This window comes from Haliotis rufescens, unplaced genomic scaffold (genome assembly GCF_023055435.1).
Source record: "Haliotis rufescens isolate VD_foot unplaced genomic scaffold, xgHalRufe1.0.p SCAF_9, whole genome shotgun sequence".
In the NCBI taxonomy this organism is placed as follows: Eukaryota; Metazoa; Mollusca; class Gastropoda; order Lepetellida; family Haliotidae; genus Haliotis; species Haliotis rufescens.
This window is the reverse complement of record NW_025964383.1, coordinates 47,330,232-47,350,186: the sequence shown is the minus strand read 5'-3', so window position 1 is coordinate 47,350,186 and position 19,955 is coordinate 47,330,232. Positions and strand designations below refer to the sequence as shown.

The 19,955-nt window shown below is 39.7% G+C and overlaps 1 protein-coding gene across 3 annotated transcripts; it reads right to left on the bottom strand.

The window, feature by feature from the left end:
* Window positions 1-1,463: 1,463 nt before the first annotated feature.
* LOC124122975 (ankyrin repeat domain-containing protein 29-like) lies at window positions 1,464-18,375 on the bottom strand. 3 transcript variants are annotated; one of them, XM_046486195.2, is made up of 8 exons: window positions 18,032-18,375; window positions 15,985-16,063; window positions 14,437-14,499; window positions 13,364-13,417; window positions 11,807-11,872; window positions 10,816-10,877; window positions 10,175-10,286; window positions 1,464-4,544 (listed from the first exon to the last, which is right to left on the bottom strand). In XM_046486195.2, the coding sequence occupies exons 2-8, from the start codon at window positions 16,040-16,042 to the stop codon at window positions 3,892-3,894; spliced, it is 1,068 nt and encodes a 355-aa protein (XP_046342151.2). In that variant the 5' UTR covers window positions 16,043-16,063; window positions 18,032-18,375; the 3' UTR covers window positions 1,464-3,891. The 3 variants fall into 3 exon arrangements, with proteins under 3 accessions (XP_046342151.2, XP_046342152.2, XP_048246813.1); XM_046486196.2 differs by lacking the exon at window positions 11,807-11,872; XM_048390856.1 differs by lacking the exons at window positions 11,807-11,872; window positions 13,364-13,417 and having other exon boundaries at window positions 14,446-14,499.
* Window positions 18,376-19,955: the final 1,580 nt, after the last annotated feature.

The window sequence follows — 19,955 nt, the reverse complement described above, 5'->3', positions numbered from 1 at the left end:
AATGGCATGGACTCATCGACACTGTCGACAAAACGTCAGTCCTCAGGAACTGTGCAATGTTATTGATCAATGCTCATCTTATTCCATCCTGATGGTCTGCTAAAATCCTTTGAAATTGGAAGTGATGTCTATTTGCAGCCAGTTGTCATTCCGTTTTTTCAGGAGACAGACATAAGAAATACTATGTCCCAAATTGCTCAAATAATCCAGACGTTCTCAACATCACTACCGTACCCGTTATTCATTGAATGTCACAATAACCCAACCTTTTGCCAGTAGAACATCTTTGGATCATCTTTGATGACACATAAGACAGCCGAACGTGGCAAAAAAAGACTTAATCGTCTCAACTATAACTAACTCCTGGGTGAAACAAAACCATGCTATGAACACATATCTTTTCACAACTAACCTAGAGACGTACCTACCAGTAATGTTGCACACACTTAACCAGCACAAGTGATAAACCCAACATGGGTACATGCCTTGTTTGATGAAATGAAAACTAATATGACCTAATGCTATTGTAGCAAGTATATCCAAGATTGAACATAAAACCAATTCCCTTCCATTTATTTACTCACCTGTACCAGAAAAAAAGATACCAGTGAGACGGCCTCGTCTGTGTCATATGCATAGGTCTATGCAATACTGTATGACAAGAGGAATGACCTTTGCAATGGTCAACTTTCTCCTCATGTCGAGCAATATTCGTGCAGCTCCAGCGTTTGGTGTTCATTCTCTTTCTTCAAAGATTTCACGACACGACTCTTGCTCAGAAGTTTTACAACATTCATGGCCTCGGTAAAGCTTTCAAAGCGTTTCATGGCAGTACACGTTGAGGTCACTTCCTAATTTGACGCATGCTATTCTATACCTTGACTTGTACCAAATGTTCCTGAGGGTTTCTTTCAGGTGAACACTTGACTTATCATTTCTTATATTTCTAAACTCATAACAGTGCAGCAGGAACTCCACAGTTTCTTCGTGAGGATTGAAACTAACTTGCGGTCAGAGACAGGTGACGAACAAAGAAGATGAGATTCTTCGGGCACACATCCTTCCCAATATGCAACAAGCAAACGTCATTTCTAAAGACAAGCCCTTATCACATTTCACTGCCTTCCTTCTAGGGCTGCTTATGGAAGAGGCCATGGGCATGGTATCTGGTGTCCAGGAGGTCGAGATGGTCTCATTCTTTCATTCCTGCTGGCATAAGGGGGCACTGTCACTGCCAGGGTTGTTGTTCCTGGAATGTCTGTAACATTAGATCAGAATTTACTCATCCAGACTGAAACTGATGATGTTGTTGTTATCACTTATCTGAGGCGTAGGTTGACTGGTAGGTGGAAGTCTGGGTAATGGTATACCTCTTGAGTTGGATGATAGATCGAAAGTTAGTACAATGGGGTTGGGGTAGATTTATGACTGAAATGTGGTCCATAAAGGGTGTTGGGGGGTTCTTGTGTTCTCTGTTTCAACTGCTTGACCATCTGAGGCCACAGGAGTGCAGGTTTGGAAGGTGATGATGAGTTGTTTATTATATCTATTCTGTCCTCTATGAGTGTTATACGAGAGCCTATTATCCAATCAAAACAGTAATCTCAGTGTCTAAGGTGTGTAGCTTGGTTACAGAAAGCTTCTCTTCTAGGGCTCAGTGGTTCAATTTGGTGACGGATTCTTGCTTGGGTTTATCATTTCAAGTTCGTTTTCCATTTTATTATATTCTAAGGAATAGATTTTCAAATTTAGCTGCCCAATAACATTCAATTGCTTTAGACATGTTGTCTCTCTGAATAGAACTGTCTTTGATTAATTGCTCAGTTGTGATCATGTGATTTTCAAGGCGAGCTTCTTGTGCAGTAAAACATTATTTCAGTGAGTGAGAGCTGTCTCGTCCCTGTGCTCTTTCCGTTCAGAGTGTTTCTAGCATACATACTTCTAGAGAAACATTTGTAGTGATACCTTGTTGATTGTCAATTTTCTTTTTGAGCGCCTTTTGTCAGTATAGTGTAAAGCTAGTTTCACTAACTATATGTCCTTGGCACTCTGCCCCTGTTTGGAGACCTGTCAGCTCAACCACGGGTCTCTCGATGTTGGCCTGGTAGCACTGTCATAGCACATGCTGCAATTGTGATTCCTTAACAGTGACGATGTAGAAGTCCAGACGTTATTTTAATGGACATATATATGAGGTTAGTTTTTGCTTTTTTTCACAGAGTAATCCACTCAAACTTCTGCTGCAGATGTTAAATCTGACCCCTTAATCAGGGGAGATGATATTGTCATATCATTATTAAAACACTGATGGGAATGAGGGAGTATCTCGAGATATGGGCGTTTTCGTCTGTCTCTTGCATAACACACGGAACTCCCTTGTTTGGGCCAATACTGAATATCAATTGAAGATGTCTGTTGCCATGTTTAAATAGTACAAATCCATCAGACCCGGGGATGATTGTAAAGTTGACACCCCTTTATCTCGCCACTGCTAGTAAATGTAGGCTCATTCAAGGCTATATTAAGTTAAAAGGCAACCAATAGAAAACAAACAAGTTAGAAGTAAAATGAAAAATATGAATTCCGGAGCTTACATCTCTGGCGGGCTTAAGTGCTCGTAAACACCTGATATACAAGTCGCAAGACAACAACATTGCACCAACTGTGTGTGTGGAGATAGTAAATATCCTGCATTAGGAATAAACATTGTATTTAGCGAGCCTTGGCGAGCGCAAAACTTATATTTGTCACCAGCACAAGCAGATGTCGTCAGATTTTGTTCACACAATATTTGGTGGTCCTATACATGTTACATCACTGTTGGAAATTCCAGGATTCCTTCCGTTACTTTATCCATGAGCCAGTCACTACACATAGACGCATTGCTTCCTGTCACCAGTGATCGTCTGATGATAAATAGACAGTCCATATGCACCCGCCACAATTCCTTATTTTTCTTATAATAGTTCTTGTTTGATTGAATATTTTACAGTTTTGGCTCCTGTTGACATTCAGTGACACAAAAAAACTGACTCCTGACCTAGCCACTGCAGTTATCTTGGCCTCGTGTTTTGAATGTTCGAAATCCTACGTGAAGGCAATGTTTGACATCACGTTGTGTAGATAATATGTAACAATTATAAACACAGATTTATTTATAAATTTGCAGTGATTAAATGCAATTTCGAGTAACACTTATGTCATATATTATTTGGGTTTTTTTTGTAGAAAGGCATCTTTTTATCGGGCACTATTTCGAAATGCGCACTGCTTGAAGGGGATTCATTTTTGTTTCAAGCAGGGTGGGTATATCCATAGGAGACATTTGATCTAACAGTGTTGCCGTTTGGTCAGTGTAGTTGATATTAACTGGTTGCATTCGACAAACCTCAAACAAAGAAAAAGATAATAAGATCTAGAGAAAGTAACACACTCGCATGTACATTACTTATTGTCAATACATCATACATAATATTCCATATGATTCCAGCATCTGTGAATTATTAATGAGAGGTGCAGGTGAACGTCGCATGCACGACACTTCAGCCATCACAGTTAAGATTATGTTGGGTAGAAGTGACAGGCGGCCACTAAGGATTTGACCTTGGCCACATCAACAGTGTGACATCATACATTTGGCGCCACACCAGCTCGGGATCGGGCACCACATCATGGCGAATCACGGCTCAGTTTGAGGTCACAGAGTGCACCGAGATGTAAACAAATAATTTGTTGTCTCTTTGGCGATTATTTAAACGATAAACGACATACATATCACAGATTTATATTATTATAAACCACAGAAGCAACATGTCCTCCTTCACTGCCAAGACAATCATAACATTTCACTGACCGCCCCGTGACACAATGAGATCTACCACTTTCTAATATTTACATCACGTGACAAGGGAGCGGTTCCAAAACTTCCTCCACTTGCTGATGGGACAGCAGGAGTTCAACCACTTCTGGACGTCCCCAGAGTTTTGCCACGTCGGCTGCTGTCTGCCCCTTCTTGTTCTTGACGTTGATGTCTACTACATTCAGAGACAGGACAAACTCCACTGTCTCCACGTCTCCTCCCTGACAGGCGCAGTGAAGGATGTTGTTTCCGCCATCGTCCACAGGTGACACTAGGGCTCCTTCACTCACAAGGAAATCCACCACTTTTCTGTGTCCCTTCAGTGCTGCCCACATCATCGGTGTCCTGCTCTCCTCTCCTCTTATATTGATGTCCGCCATGGTGTGTGAGAGGACAAACTTTATCATCTCAAGGTCTTCTAGCAAACAGGCGCAGTGAAGGGTGCTGTTACCATACTCGTTCACCAGTGACACATCTGCTCCTTCACTAATGAGGAGCTCCACCACGTCTCTGCGTCCACACCGTGCTGCCCACATCAAGGGTGTCATCCCGACCCTGCCTCTACAATTGACATCAGCCCGACCTGCAGCCAGGATCTGCTTCACAGACGCCAAGTTGCCTGCCTTGCTTGCGTCACAGAGGTCGGAGTCTGCCCCGGGGTCTCTATGTGTGGGAGTTGGAGTCGCTGGAACACAAACAAAACTATGTACACGTGTCTGACATCTGTAATCTTAAAGGGGCATTGTTAAATCTAACAGTGATAGTATGAAACAGTTGATGCAGCATTTAAACAAACATAATAGCCGATAACAACATGGCGATTGTAAAGGGAATGACAAGAGATGGTTTTCTATTTTGAACAGATTTGGTGTTTACATGGTTAGAATGTCTCTATGTATATGTATGAAGAGTGAGTGAGTGAGTGAGTTGGGTTTAACGCAATTTTTAACAGTATTCCAGTTATATCATGGCGTGTCAGCTTGATGTGGGAGGAAAGCCCGAAGTGATGCAGGTCTCAGACGTTTACCACTTCGGTGAAACCCACGAGCACGGGTATGGTGCTGACAAACCTACAAACATAATTGGGGCGAACCGGGATTCGAACCCACAATCATAGGTTTCTGGCGTGCCCGAGGGACGCAACTCTGCACAGCGAATCGCGGCGCCTTAGACGACTGGGCCACCCGTGCCCCCTTATGTATGAAGAGTTTACCCTCTACAAAACATGTGACATTGTCTTAACCCACAGATGGGTGTATCAGATGTTCGTGTAGATACGATTCCAATTCCAAAGTGATTCCTTCAATTATTTGTGCCTTAGGGCTTGTAAAATGCTTATGTTGCAGAATTATAGAATAACCCACGAGGTACAAGTGATCACGGAAAATATGTCACGAGTGAAATTAATGTTATAGCTTTAGCTCAGAACTTACAATATTAATTTCACGAGTAACATATTTTCCGTAATCACTTGTGCCGACTGGGTTATTCTATTTATTTCCCATAATCATTTTTAAGACGTTTCAAGGAAAAAACTGTCGACGATCAAGAATCAGCTGTTTTGCATCAATCCGCGTGTGAAAAAACACTGTCCGCTCTCTCCAATCGCATTACACACTTACCGTGTTGTTACGTGTGAAAAATATAGTTCTGTTAAAAAAACTTAAAGATCACATTATTGCAGTTACATTTCTGTCTCATTTACACAGCGTACACTATCTAGCATTGATAAAGAAGACCAGTTTCTAAAAAGGTTCATCAGGTTTGTTCAAATCAAAGTTTGTTTTGACGCGATCTCGTCACTGACAGACAGCCCCTGTCGTGCATCGGCAGAGACGTGCATTTCACATTGAGAAGAGGAAACACGGAAAACTTGTTAATTTTGTTACGTGTCATTTGAAAAAAATGCCAAAACCTATAACAACAACATAGACGGAATGTACAGAAGTCTTGTTTGCTAGGGAAAAGTTACGCGAATAGTAGGTAAATTTTTAAAAGTACGATTGCCGTCACAGTGTCGGAATGAATGACCCGACTTGACACAGATATGAGACAGCCAAAACCAGGAATGACAACAGAACCGGCGTTACAGTTTAATCTGAACAACAAGTTTAATGAACATTGTGTGTGATTTGAGACATGTGTAACTGATTGAAAACATGTGCATGTGGGATTTTAGGAAGACTTGTCAAACACGCTTGTGGAGTGGACAAAACCGAGTGGATGACGGGAGTTAGTTAATGTTCTGATGTGATTCACAGGCTAATGGTCGAATAGCTGTTGACAGACCAACACGGTATCTGGAGACTTGGTGACAAGCTGTCCGCATTCACGAAGTTCATTTAGTTCAATATTGGACACAGGATTAGCTCGCTTGCGTAAGTTTTCTTTTCCTTGTATTTTTAATTATTTTTGTTTTCTTTTCATTCTTATACCATCGTTGAAAGTGTAAACTATTTTTTGTGTTTTTCTTAACTGTATAAATTTGTGAATTAAGTTCATGTCAACTTGTCAAGTTTAGTCTTTTTCATTGTGTTTTCATTTTCATTGGCAGATATCGATGTCATCATCGTTCACAAAGGTAAACATGTCTGTACTAGGTCCGGTTTTTGGATTCGGGGGGGGTCCTCTAACACAGATCCAAACCCGGACTTGGTATTGATCTTGGCGCACAAGACACAATTTCTGGCAACATCGCGATCTGAATCATGAAACCTCAATCTGGCCGTATGCAGTTTTGACAACAAAGACATTAAATGTGTTTAGAGGTTGAATTATACGAATAACTGTCCATGGCAGTCAGATCGACGTCCGCTTTAACAAGGTCATTTACTTTGACGGGTGTCAAATGGCCAGCCATGTTTGTTTACAAACGCAGACGTAGTTTTGGTTTTTACCTTAAAACGAAAATCATGTGAAATAAATGAAAAAAATAAATAATGTGAAATCATGTTGTTGATATGAAACTATGTTTCTTGTCTTAATTATCTCGAATCAGTGAGATTGTAGCACGTAAAACATCCAATTGAGTGGCGTGGATTTGTGAATGAATGGGATAAAAAAAAGATAGTCCCGTTGTCCACTGAAAATTAAACTTTGTTCAAATGACCAATCAGCTTCGAGAATCAGTAATTGCACACTGTGCAAATATCACAAAGATATGACACTGCCTATTTGAGCCCTTATCGGTAATAATCAGTGATACGCCTGGATTAAGGAGGAAGTGGGTAAAATCAGGAAAATATGCTGGTGCCATCTGTTGCCAACAAGATACATAAATGTTGTATGGTACCTCCACCCTGATGGTCTAATACATGTGTAAATGTTTCAGGGGCTGAAAATAACAAAACAAACACCCAATTGTATAACTGGTGTTTCATTCCTTCAAAAAAGATAAGAACGTGATCTGCAGACGACGGGAGGTCAAATTTTACACTTCACTGGCCTCATCAATCCCCCCCCCCCCCCCCCCGTCATCAACAAACACATCAAATGTTATATGACATTGTAAATTACCAGTATGTCCAGCTGCTACTGTATAACATCATTAAAACGTTGTACATATATCTGCTTCAGTAAGACTGCAATGATAAACAAAGTTAATAATCATCTTCCAGTGTGCGAAGGCTAAGATATTTTAATATTCTTGAGCACTGCAAAATTCACACATTTAGATATCATGAATCGACAGAAATTCCGCCTCGACGGCTCTCACGTGCAAAGTACCTGCTACATTGTATTAGTGCGGGATTTCACCGCCAAGGCTTTGTGGTTTCACCAATGTTTGTTAAAAATGTTCTTGAAGTTTGTAAAACTGCAGTTTATGTATTGTTCCCAAGTATTAAACTTTAGAAACAATCAGTGTTCTGTTTATGTATTGAATCTATTTAAATGGAACTACTTTTGTAAGGTGAATGGATATATAGACAAGAAGTCGCTAGAGGTCGGATGTGTACACGTACATGAAGGAACGTAACACATTGTTGATAAATTGTGGCAATAAGAGGTGAGTGTACCGTAACACTTCAAAAGAAAAAAAAAAATGATGAGTGAGTGAGTGAGTGAGTGAGTGAGTGAGCGAGCGAGTATGGTTTTACGCCGCTTTTAGCAATATTCCATCAATATCACGGCGGGGGACACCAGAAATGGGTTTCACACATTGTACCCTTGTCGGGAATCGAACCCGGGTCTTCGGCGTGACGAGCTAACGCTTTAACCACTGGACTACCCGACAGCCCCCTAGCTGCTGTGACATGCGTTGACAAGCAGCATTTACTGATAATCAGTTTTAGGACATGTCTTGGAATTCAGACATGCACCAGGAAGTCAAATTAAACCATGTTACCAAGTTTATTGAGATCTCATATCCCTCTGCTTAACACAGTTAACTCTCGCGGAAATTCGGTTGAGTATTATTTGGTTACAAAAGTAAATGAAAGTAAATAAATCTTAGGAAATATAGGTTGATAGGTAGGCTATATGTTGATAGTGATTATGATGGACTAATATTAACCGAGTATTTTGGCTACGAACACTGAGCATTGTCTTTGCTTGTAATGCCAACTATCTGTCCTCTGATCAGTGTTATTTTGTTACAACTAGCACTGTAGGCGAAGGTAGACCTTACTCTACAGATCTGCATATACATGCTAAAATAAGAGGACTACAAAACGTGTCACGGTGTTGTTTAATGGGCAACATTTACACCATGGCAAACGCTCAAAAGTTTCTTCCTAACGGTTGAGTTGGTCAGTACTAGTTGTACATACACTGTGAGTCCAAGGAAAACGTAGCTCTGACAACTGGAACATACTCTTCACATGTTCATGCGTCAGTTGGTCGCTACTCACTCCCTGGACAATGTATCTCATGTATAAGACGTATAAGACATTATAGAAGCGGGATCGAGTGGTCAGGCTGTTCGCTGTATGTCATCGTATCCCAATTTGATAGATCAATACTTATAATATTCAGTCAATGGATTGTGTGGTCCAGATTCGACTATTTACAGACCCCCGTCATGTAGCTTGAATATTGTATGTGTTTGAATAAATATTGATGAGAAAAATGTCACAATAACGTTATTTTATTTAGATCCATATAAATTGATATAGATATATGTCAATAGATTTTAATACAAATTCTGAGAGTAATGTCAATCATATATAAACATGTGAACAAATGGTGTATCTTTCATTATTTTTAATGTGTCTTATGTGGGATGGATTTTAGATTTATGGTGAAACATTCAAATGCAGGTAAATGGATGTAAAAGTCGTACATCAAACTTGTTTTTTTAGATTATATCACAGGATGTGAGAAATATACTATATCCCGCATGCCAGTTCTTTAGGGATTACCCCTGCCTACCCTGTTGCTGAGCTACAGGTGTCGGACAGGTGAGGGGACCTGTAAACGGAAGGTTCTCGGGTACCTCCAAATGCCACAAACATGCTATCTTTGATAAGTAATGTCACAGTCCCTGAACTTTCGTATTTTCCCTTCCGCCCAGCCCTTGCGGTACTGATATAGCCCTGAATGAAACAAGCCGACATTTTCCACATGTTCAGGCAGAAATTTCCATCTCTCTGGAGTTACTTTCAATTTTAATGCATTTACTTGTTTCTATTAAAATAATATATTTCCGGGGACTAAACATTAATCTAACTGTGGAGCACAAATTGTCCAAAATATATCCTGCAAGCCTATAATTTCAAGTCCAGACTCTACAGGTTCATTCCGATTATATATCAAAAGCCAGTTGAGATTAATTTCAATTCAAAAACTCAATGTTCTTATATATGTTTCAACACTGGTGGATAGGTTTCGAGTACATGTCACCGTAGATCCTCTGATATTATTTTAAGCAATACACATATACTGATTAATTAAAGTAGAACGACAACACATAAAATATTACTTCATGTTACAAGAGGTTACTAATTTTCTCTTTTTGTTTGGTTTCTTTGTTTTCTAACATCACAATCAGCAATATTCCACCTATATGACGCAATTCCATCCTAGGTTTTTCCACACAACTGCGCACAATCTCCTAAATCTATTTCCCTGTTCATAATTATCTCTTTCCATTACAATATCGCAAGCAATTAAATAATACTTTCTTATCTTAAGTGAGAGTTTGTCAATGGTTTCAAAAACTCCAAACAGGGAACATTTGTTTTCCTGATACATATATCAGATGTACTGCTTTGAATCCTTGGTACCCTTGATCTCACATTTTTTTAGATCGGCAGTTCATTTGCATGGAATTTTGGCATGCAGCCATTAAATTGAATGCACTTTGACCAGTGTTACCTTTCATCTGTAGTGTGATCTCAATTCTTTTGACCCTCTCAGTGGTTGCCTTCAGTTCTTGCTTTAGGTCTGCCAGTTGTCTTGTCAGATCAGTCACAGATCCAGACGTTTGCTGAAAGAAATGAAATTTAACATGGTAAAATGGGTGAACTAAATGAGATATAAGGTGTTATTTTGATAACACTGTTACTCAGTATAAAGATATTTCCTTTTTATATAGGTTTATTATATTTGTTTCAGCTGAAATAAATATATAATGAAATTGTTGGATGTAAAGTGACGAAATATTTGAGTATCTAAAACAATTAGGACATTTGAACCTGGTACCTATGTCGCATGCTTTTCTCAAGGTAGTAACCTCTTTACAATACAGCAAAGAAAAACGCCTTACACCACAGTGATCACTAATGCAGACAGCAGGATTGATTTGTTCGCTAAAACTATTAATTATCTGATTAAACATTCAAGCTCGTGTCAGTGCATGTTGCCAACTGTCTCATTGCCTGTGTACATCACATTGTCAACATTTCCCTAATGAATGTTTGAACCTGAGTACTGATCTGACTAAGGAGTTGCTGAACGACAACAAACAACATGATCTTAGTGAAAAGATATATTCAAACAAAACACATGAACTGTACCTGCGCCTTACTGACACATCCTACGTGTCCATATCCTCTTTTAGTTTCTGGTGTTGACAGATCTATAATTCAAAGAAATCAATTAACAAAAGCGACAAACCTTTCCATATTCATAAGAAATGCCGATTTAATGATTCCAATTATATCATGAGCATGATTTTATGGATCACTCTCGACTCAGAACTTCACATACTCTCCGAGGAGAGAGAAACTGTATATCCATATTCTCTTCGTTTGTGGCGAATCTCTTATACAAGACATGTATGACCGAATGTGCCAAAAAGTACTGAAGTCATTGTCATTTGTTCAGACAATCCAAATACTCCTTACCGGTTCACTTTACTGTTGTGGTGAATGATGAGACCTTGTCATTTCACGAAGTTGAAACTATGGACTTTCTCAAAGTGCAGCATTTCACCCTAATAGGATCATGTATGGAACGGGTCTCCAATGGGGAGACATCAGCATGTCCTTAGTATCAATGTAGATGCAACTCAGACTTGGAGTATAGTTTGGAGTCCATTGATACTATTTATATATAAAGAGCTTTATGTGTCAATGCAGCCAATATTTAACCAATACCAAAACAAATGTTATCATTGATATGTGATGTTGATTCAACGTCGACATTTCAAATTCCAAATCCAACATAAAAAACAATGTCACAACATTGTTTCAACATTGATTCAAAATTGACCTGCCCCCTGGGATAAGATGAACATACAATTTCATCTTTATGTTTTAATCAACAGATTCAGTTTTAAAAGGGAAACAGGGAATGACATAAGACTAATAATACTTATTGTGGTATTTCATATTTCGGTATGGATATAGGTCCCTAGCACCATATGTTTGACTTAGGATATGACCACATGAATCAGATGTTCATTATCTTAGTTTGTTGCATGTCATCGTATCCTAAATGAGTGGAATCGATGCTAATGATGTGAATTATTCCATATTTCGTACATGATAATCTCTATAATATTACCTCCCTCAGCCTGAAAGTCTTCATCACCTACAAATTTGTTTGTATTTGTTGTATCTGTTGCTGTATCTGAAAATATGCCGAGTTTAAAGTGTGACTAAAACTCAATGTTGTGTTAGATCAGAGACAATAAATATTTGCCCACTAGATACTGGAGACACACAAACGTCAAAAGGGAAAAACATCAATGGAAAGAAATTGGAGTGTTATCAAATCATACATATTCTATTAATATTCCCGAGTTTGGTCCTTAACATCCTTTGAGTTGTATATTACTCTAATAGTCAATTATTTTTTTCATTTCAAGTAGACCCATGAAGATCCGGGGTAGAATAGGTCTTCAGCAACCCATACTTGCCGTAAAAGGCGACTCGGGTGTCGTAAGAGGCGACTAACGGGATCGGGTGGTCAGGCTTGCTGACTTGGTTGATGCATGTCATCGTATCCGAATTGCGTGGATCGATGCTCATGATGCAATCACTAGATTGTCTGGTCCAGACTCGAGTATAGTCATATAGCCGAAATATTGTTGAGTGCAAACAAACATTTAAAGTAAACAGTCCACAGTCCAAATGATGTGCTCTGCAGTTTTGGAAGTGCTGTAGGAACTGAATGGTGCTGAGCGCTCAATTTGACATATCATGCCAGTACATTACAGGTGTCTTTGACGTATTTGATTATGTACACTTTTGAGAGGTAAAGATGCCATTTCAATAAACATGAACAACTTATATGTAAAGTTATCGCCATGGATTACTTTTGGGTGTGAGCATCTCACACACATCGTTAACATTTTACATCCACTAAATATAACGTTCGTTGGAACATGCAGACAATTGTTGTTAAACATGTTGCATTATCAGTAATCTCATTAAACAATGCCGGCACCTGAAACCAAGTTAATGCAGATATTTCAATAGTACATGTATCAACTCGCCATCAAACATTCATTGCACTGATGCGGCCCGTCTGTCGAACAAAAATAACGGCTTTTATGTTGAATTTAGTAGTTCCAGTTTCGTTTATGATTATTGTGATAGCTATTGTACTGATAATACTACCAATATTTGGATTCTATTTCAAACTGATCCTAGGTTGTGAATCAGTGTTCCATATAGTGAAAAGAGTTGTCTCCCTTTCTATGAGTTTCAGAAGTCGATTGTGTTTCACAAAATTAATTCCGATTATGAACATTATTTTTTTCTGTTTAATAGTGACATGCAAATGGACTCCTTCATTAGGGGCTATGGAAGCTCGAAGTATATCAATTAATACAGATTTACCCTGTGAGCTTTATCTTTCCTACAGAAGCTAACGTAGTTGGTCTTGACACTGGAAGTGACAATCCATCGACGTAAACACTTCAATCTGACTCAAACGTAATTCACAAAACTTCAAAGGCATGCACATGTTAAAATGCAATAAATTCGAAACGTCAAAGCTTTTCTTGTTGTTTACCACCACATTCAGCAATATTGCTGTTACCTGACGAGGCTTTCAAATAATATGTTCTGGACAAGCATGTTTGAACAGTTGAACATGGTCATAGATTCTACTCACAGCTTTCCGAGTGTTGGGGAAAATCTGGTCTCATTTCCATCAACATCGGTGAGTCTGAAAACAACCAAAGAAAAATTTGCGAGTCAACACCGTACGCTCTAGCATTAATACACGATGCTTTTCAGAAGGTAGTCAAATGTAACAATGAAGAAAGACACAGGTGATTTCTTTATACAAATTATGAATATGTTAACAAAATTTGATAAAGCGTTCTCTTAGCGTTTGGTATTTTATTGACAGCTGAAACATATTTTTGGTGAATTGGCACGAAAAAAGCATGGAATACAATCTCCCTGGACATTGTGAGCTTGGACTTCGTGCACGGACTCTGTATGCATAGATTCAGAGGTGGGCAACCATGTCCAACACCATAACAACCATTTTGGTGCACGTGCAATGCAATATGACACAATAACTTCCCCGAGACGAACTTCTCGAACCATCACCTGCTTCCCCCTGATCCGCCCTTAATGAGAGCTTGTTCTGCAAGAAAACGCCCGAGCACATGTTGCAGGTGTCACTATGGGGTAACAGTATTCCAGTTATATTGCCGCGTGTCAGCTTAATGTGGGAGGAATGCCCGAAGTGATGCAGGTCTCAGACGTTTACCACTTCGGTGAAACCCACGAGCACGGGTATGATGCTGACAAACCTAGAAACATAATTGGGGCGAGCCAGGATTCGACAATCAAAGGGTTCTGGCGTGCCCAAGGGACGCAACTCTGCAAAGCGAGTCGAGGGCCTGAGATGACTTGGCCGCCCGTGGCCCCGGAGTCACTACTGATTTCCTGCTGAAGCAGAAAAAATACTGTGCTTACGTGACCTTCAAAATTACCCTATTTAAACCAAATTGAACATCTATGGGATGAACTCGAACCCTGTGTCCAACAACGTCAACCACCGCCTCAAACGCTTCCGCAGCTTTGGCAGGCATTGCAGGATAAATTGGCCCGAATGCCACAGGATCGAATTCTGTTAATTGGTAGGCGTTGCAGAACAGGCCAATGGTGATGATAACTGCCGTATCACACTGTCTTTTTAAACAGTTGAACATGGTCACAGATTTTACTCACATAGTTCATAGCTTTCCGAGGGTTGGGGAAATTCAGGTCTCATTCTCATCGGCATCGGCGAGTCTGAAAACAACCAAGAAGCAGTTGAGGGTCAACACCACATTAATCCACAAAGTCTTTCAGTAAATGGTCAAATGTAGCAAATTTTATACTCTCTCCCGACCGTACCTAGAGTGAAAGAAACTAAGAAATACACATCCAAACAATTGAAGTATCAAAGTATCGACTCGATCCATGTCTCGGCTCACAGTGACGGGTCTATGGCAATCTATGAGTTTACCTCAGTGTCTAATTGAAACATCTTGAATCACCTTTCAATGATCGACCAGTTGATCAATGATGACTAAAACATTATCCTCAAGAGGTTCATTAAGAACTTCCGAAATCTCTGCCGTCACGTTTATTGTTCGGGACATTTCGACGTCTTGATGTGTGACTGACCTACTGAGGTAGTTTTTAACGGACATTTCCCATCTGAGGAGGGTATTATTTGAATTTATTTGTTGTAAAGAAACTACATAAGTTGTTTCCGTAGAGCATGTCCGGGACTCAACCCAATAAAGTGCGAATATCTGTACTTTACAAAGACAGTGTTATCCTAAATATACCATTTGTGACGTTCATACAGTTTGGAGCGCACTCTATGAAGGTTCATACTCCAATGATCTCACACAAAGTGAAAGTCTATTCTCAAATGTATCTCACATTGTAAACCGATAGTTTGTGTGCTCCGCAATTTGATTGGTCAGCCTTCCTCGTCGATTATCATTCTATTTCCACAAATCCACATGAGCCTTTCTATTTCTCAAGACAAACCAAATTCTCTGAAGGTAGATTTTCCCAGCCAGAGTTCAATCTGAGAACCTATGAGGAAGTTTTCGGTTTGGGCATGGAGGATGCTGGAAGAATTCCTGAATGAAAATGGCAAGTATTAAATGAGTAAATGACGTCTCTGTCAAGCCGAAGTTTACATTAAAAAAATGATGTGTTTTACTAGGCTAGTTGAACTGTCGTCATATTGAACAATTATTAAATTTATTGAATTCTGGCTTGGAAAAAGTACCTTCAGGCATTGGCTTGTCTTGAGAAATAGTACCGTTTATTTATGTATACGCGGATAAAAAGCTTTTCGAATTATGTATTATCGAATGAAAATCGAGGGGATAGGCTGACCAATCAGATTGCAGAACACACTAACGATTGGTTTACAAGTCCAATGTGCACACAATCACACACACACACACACACACACACACACACACACACACACACACACACACACACATATATATATATATATATATGCAACAATTGTTGCTCGTTAGTTGTATTCTCGGAATCGGAATGAGTACTGCACGTCTCCTGGTTCATCAGGACAACGCAGTTTCATAGTGTTGCATCTCACTGATTTCCCCTCTCACAAGGTTTGGTTGGAAATACGTTTAAAAAAGAGTTGAACCCATCTCACACATTCACATATTTACATTTAATATCTCATATTAATAAACGCTGAGGCAACTTCGTTGAGCTTGAAGAAAGCAAACTTACCCTCAAATTTGCTTTTCGATGTGGCTTCTTCTGAAGAAGAACTTGCGAATTCCGCCATCCTTTTCTCTTCTGCTTGCCTCTGTAATGAAAAACCTTACGTCACAGCATTGGCCAAACCTTGACGTAGCATCCAATTGTAAAATATCAAAGCATCTGCTTTAGTGACAATAAGAACAACGGACATCCACCTCAAAGTGTCACAAATAAAAAAAGAAAATCTGACGTCAAAGAAATAGGATACAAATGAATCCAGTACTGATTGACTTGGTATCAGCATACCTGTGTATCGATATCTTCAAATCACAACTTATCACCGGCTTGTGTTGTCACTGAGACCCGGTAGACGTTGTTTTTGCTATGGACAACTACGTTTCTGTACTGAAACTGTGTCTTCAACCAGAGTGACGTATTTTCAAGTTCGTTTAAGCATGTTTTTTGGTATTGAAAATGAACTTGAAAAAAATTGTTTCACATTCACATTCATATGTGTGTATGAATCACAATCAAGCAGTGATGATGCTAGCGTAGGTGTTCGCAGAAAGGTGTACCAAGTTCTTGACAAGAAATATAATGGTCATGTGAGTGAGTGAGTGAGTTTGGTTTAACGCCGTTTTAACAGTATTCCAGTTATAACACGGCGTGTCAGCTTAATGTGGGAGGAAAGCCCGAAGTGATGGAGGTCTCAGACGTTTACCACTTCGGTGAAACCCACGAGCATGGGTATGGTGCTGACAAACATAATCGGGGCGAGCCGGGATTCGAACCCACAATCATAGGTTTCTGGCGTGCCCAAGGGATGCAATTCTGCACAGCGAATCGCGGCGCCTTAGACGACTGGGCCACCCGTGCCTCCCATAATGGTCATGTAATGAGAGTAATAATCACATTTTATAGTACAATACACTATTTACATTTCACATATGCACAAGCACTAACACACAAACTCAAACACACACACAAGACACACACGCAAAAAACGTACCACGCACACACACTAAAAAAACACACAGCACAAACATACACCCACAAACACATACATAAGGAGAAGGACGAATAACTAACATAGCATTTACAAGTGTCATTCAATGTATATAGAGAGCATGTTTACAGTCACTGTTTTTCATTTTCCTAATGTTGTTTTTAATCGGACATTTCCCAGTGTTCGTTTTCGCTCTTTCCTTGAGAGATAGAAAGACACTGTACTCCAGTGCACCAGCAACACACTGCTCTCTCACCTTAGCTGCTGCCTAAAATAGTCCCAATTGGTGATTGGTCAGATCAGAAACCCAGCTGTAGTTCTGAGAAGAGCTTCTTGGCTCTAAAAGGTTTTGATATGAAAGTATCTTTTACGTTCATCAGCAGATTGGCGATTCACCTCAGCTCATTCAGTTTCAAATTTCTTAGCAAAAAAGTTTTACTCCTGCTCTTACTACAAACCCATATCCAATAATCGAATGACTGTTATTTTATTTGTTTTAAATAGTATGTTTCAATGTATGCAAGACATATGCTTACTTCAAACCGAGACGATAACGCCAATGCTACCACGGTTACTGAATAACATATTGCAACTCGCCGGGTAAAGGAGTGCGTTCAAGCCAAACTTTCCTCAACATAGATACGCTTCACTCTGCTGTGTCCCCTTCACTGACCTTTCCGTTGTCTTGGTCTTATGAGATTTTTCTGTCATTGTTTCATATGTGTCTGACTGCTATTGCTATTAGCACTCGGACAATTGCAATGTATCGACAGTTTAAGCAATAGTTACTGTCCTATGGTAGGTGAAATAGTCGGATGTCAATGTAATAATGACATACTACGCATCCTGTAACACGGCCACAGGTAAGGATGTGTGTGTATGCTCTGCACGTTCATGCATCAACAGTCAGCTTTCAGTGTAACCTAATTTTCTCCAGTAGATTTTAGGTCGCCCTGACACAGGTTAGGACAGCTGACAAACCCTGTTCTAGTTTGTCAAGATAGCTGTGCAAGATAATAGTTATCAGATATTGCTGGTGATGACATCAGACACACAATAACAACGTACCTCAATATCAGCGTCAGTCCGGCTGCAACTCAGGTAACCTCCCCGCTGTGGTGTGTGATGCACGTCTCAGCCTGATCCTGCTTAAATATGGCCAGAGTTTATGTTTATTACTTGTGCACAGGGTGTTTCCCTCAACATGTTATGCTGGCCATTGTGTCTCGTGTGCGGGGTCCTGTGTTTAATGCCTGAGTGAAGTACAGTTATGTATGACGTGTGTGATACTGGCTGCAAGGTGAGATGTTGGCAGACAACATTCATAAGTAATCATCATGACTGATTATCAGACAGCTGAAGAAATACACAAGAGCACACACACCACACACACCCACCACAAACACACACATTGTAGGGCTATGTACAAAGGGAGACAACAACAGTTGTCATGGTGTAGCCCTCACGATGTGTCAAACACACTCCTACGTCCGTCCTGATTTTGAAGGAATAACTAACGTAACATGGTGTCAGAAGTGGGATTGTGTCAAACCAGGACCTAACGGACATCATACGGTAGTGAAACATTTGTGCCAAAAACTTTATTTTGATCTCAAAACGAACCGTTTCAATATTTCAAGTTGCTTGCCAATCATCGTCCTTCAGCACACTCAAGTATTTTACAAGACATAACACAAAGTGAACAGTTGTCCTTGAGTTTGCCTTATGTGGATCGCCTCTCTCGCATTCACTGGCTCACGTTTTGCACGCTTTTCTCGCTAGACTTCCAACATTGTTTACAACTCGTCTCACTCGTCGTTTGGCGGTCTCTTTGAAGTGCTCTCTCACAACGAACATTGTGTAGACTGTTAACTTGTGTTGTTTTGAGTTATAATGAATAATTTGAAATAAGCTTGTAATATAATGCGATTGTTTCAAAATAGGACTCAGAAACCATAATTGAAACACTGTTTGAAGATCAATGTACACAATGTTCCAAACATTAATAGTGTCACCTAGACATACACACGGCCAAGGTAATGTTTGGATGTTGTTGTGCTGTAAGAAGTCCTGACAAGCACGTGCAATATGCGGTCGAGCGTTGTCCTGCTGGAACTGTCCGCCATGAACGTTGACGTGGGGAAGAACGTAAGGCTGTAGGATCAAGTCTCTGTAACGCACACCTGTCAATGCACCTGTCACATGAACGAGAGGCGTCCTACCACCGTGATGAATATAAAGTGGGCCCACATTTGTTGAAAATGAATATTTACGAGCCATTTATTCCATTGGCAAGCACCGTTTTTAATTTAATTTTCTGCAAGTTACAGATGGAAAGAAAACTATATAATGTCTTCAACCATTTAATAAAGAATACGGTTTGCCTTTGGGATTAGATGGCCAATTAATAACGACAACGTTCAGGGTGACTGAGGCCATTTGTCACAAACAAGAAAACAACGGAGATAGCCCCCGATCGAAATTAGAGTGACCCATCTTTCCCAATGTGAACCATGTGGATCTTTCGTCATTAATTCTACTTTGCAAGGAGCCAAACAGTTTATCATTTGCAACTGAATAAATGATGTCATCAATACAGCCTCATATCAACACAAAGGAAAATCAGTGTCATGCTCTTCCAAGTTTCCTAATTGTAGAATAAATATTTAAATGTTTTGATTTTTCAAGCGTATCAAGAAACGGTACGCACGCCAATCACTAACTACTATGGACTGCAAACAGAAGGACGAGGTTACAGGATCTGAAATGTCACCAACAAAGACATCCACTTAAACGTATCATCATTGCCTTTCACTTATTATTCAAAAAAATAAATGTATTTACAAATATGAAACAAATAACTAAATTTCTACAAAAATTCCAACTCTGCAAGAATGAACATAATGGACAACAGTTAGATTTCCGTCTTTAAGTCCAATATACCTCTTGGGGAGAATATTATTTATGCAAATGTTTGAAAAATAACCCGATA

Bases quoted from the DNA above. Each gene is read 5' to 3' on its own strand.
- LOC124122975 (XM_046486195.2), bottom strand. From the start codon at position 16,042: ATGGCGGAATTCGCAAGTTCTTCTTCAGAAGAAGCCACATCGAAAAGC. The intron at 10,878-11,806 runs GTAATATTATAG...TTTGAATTATAG, and splicing joins AGACTTTCAGGCTGAGGGAG to ATCTGTCAACACCAGAAACT. The intron at 10,287-10,815 runs GTACAGTTCATG...CATTTCTTTCAG, and splicing joins GATGTGTCAGTAAGGCGCAG to CAAACGTCTGGATCTGTGAC.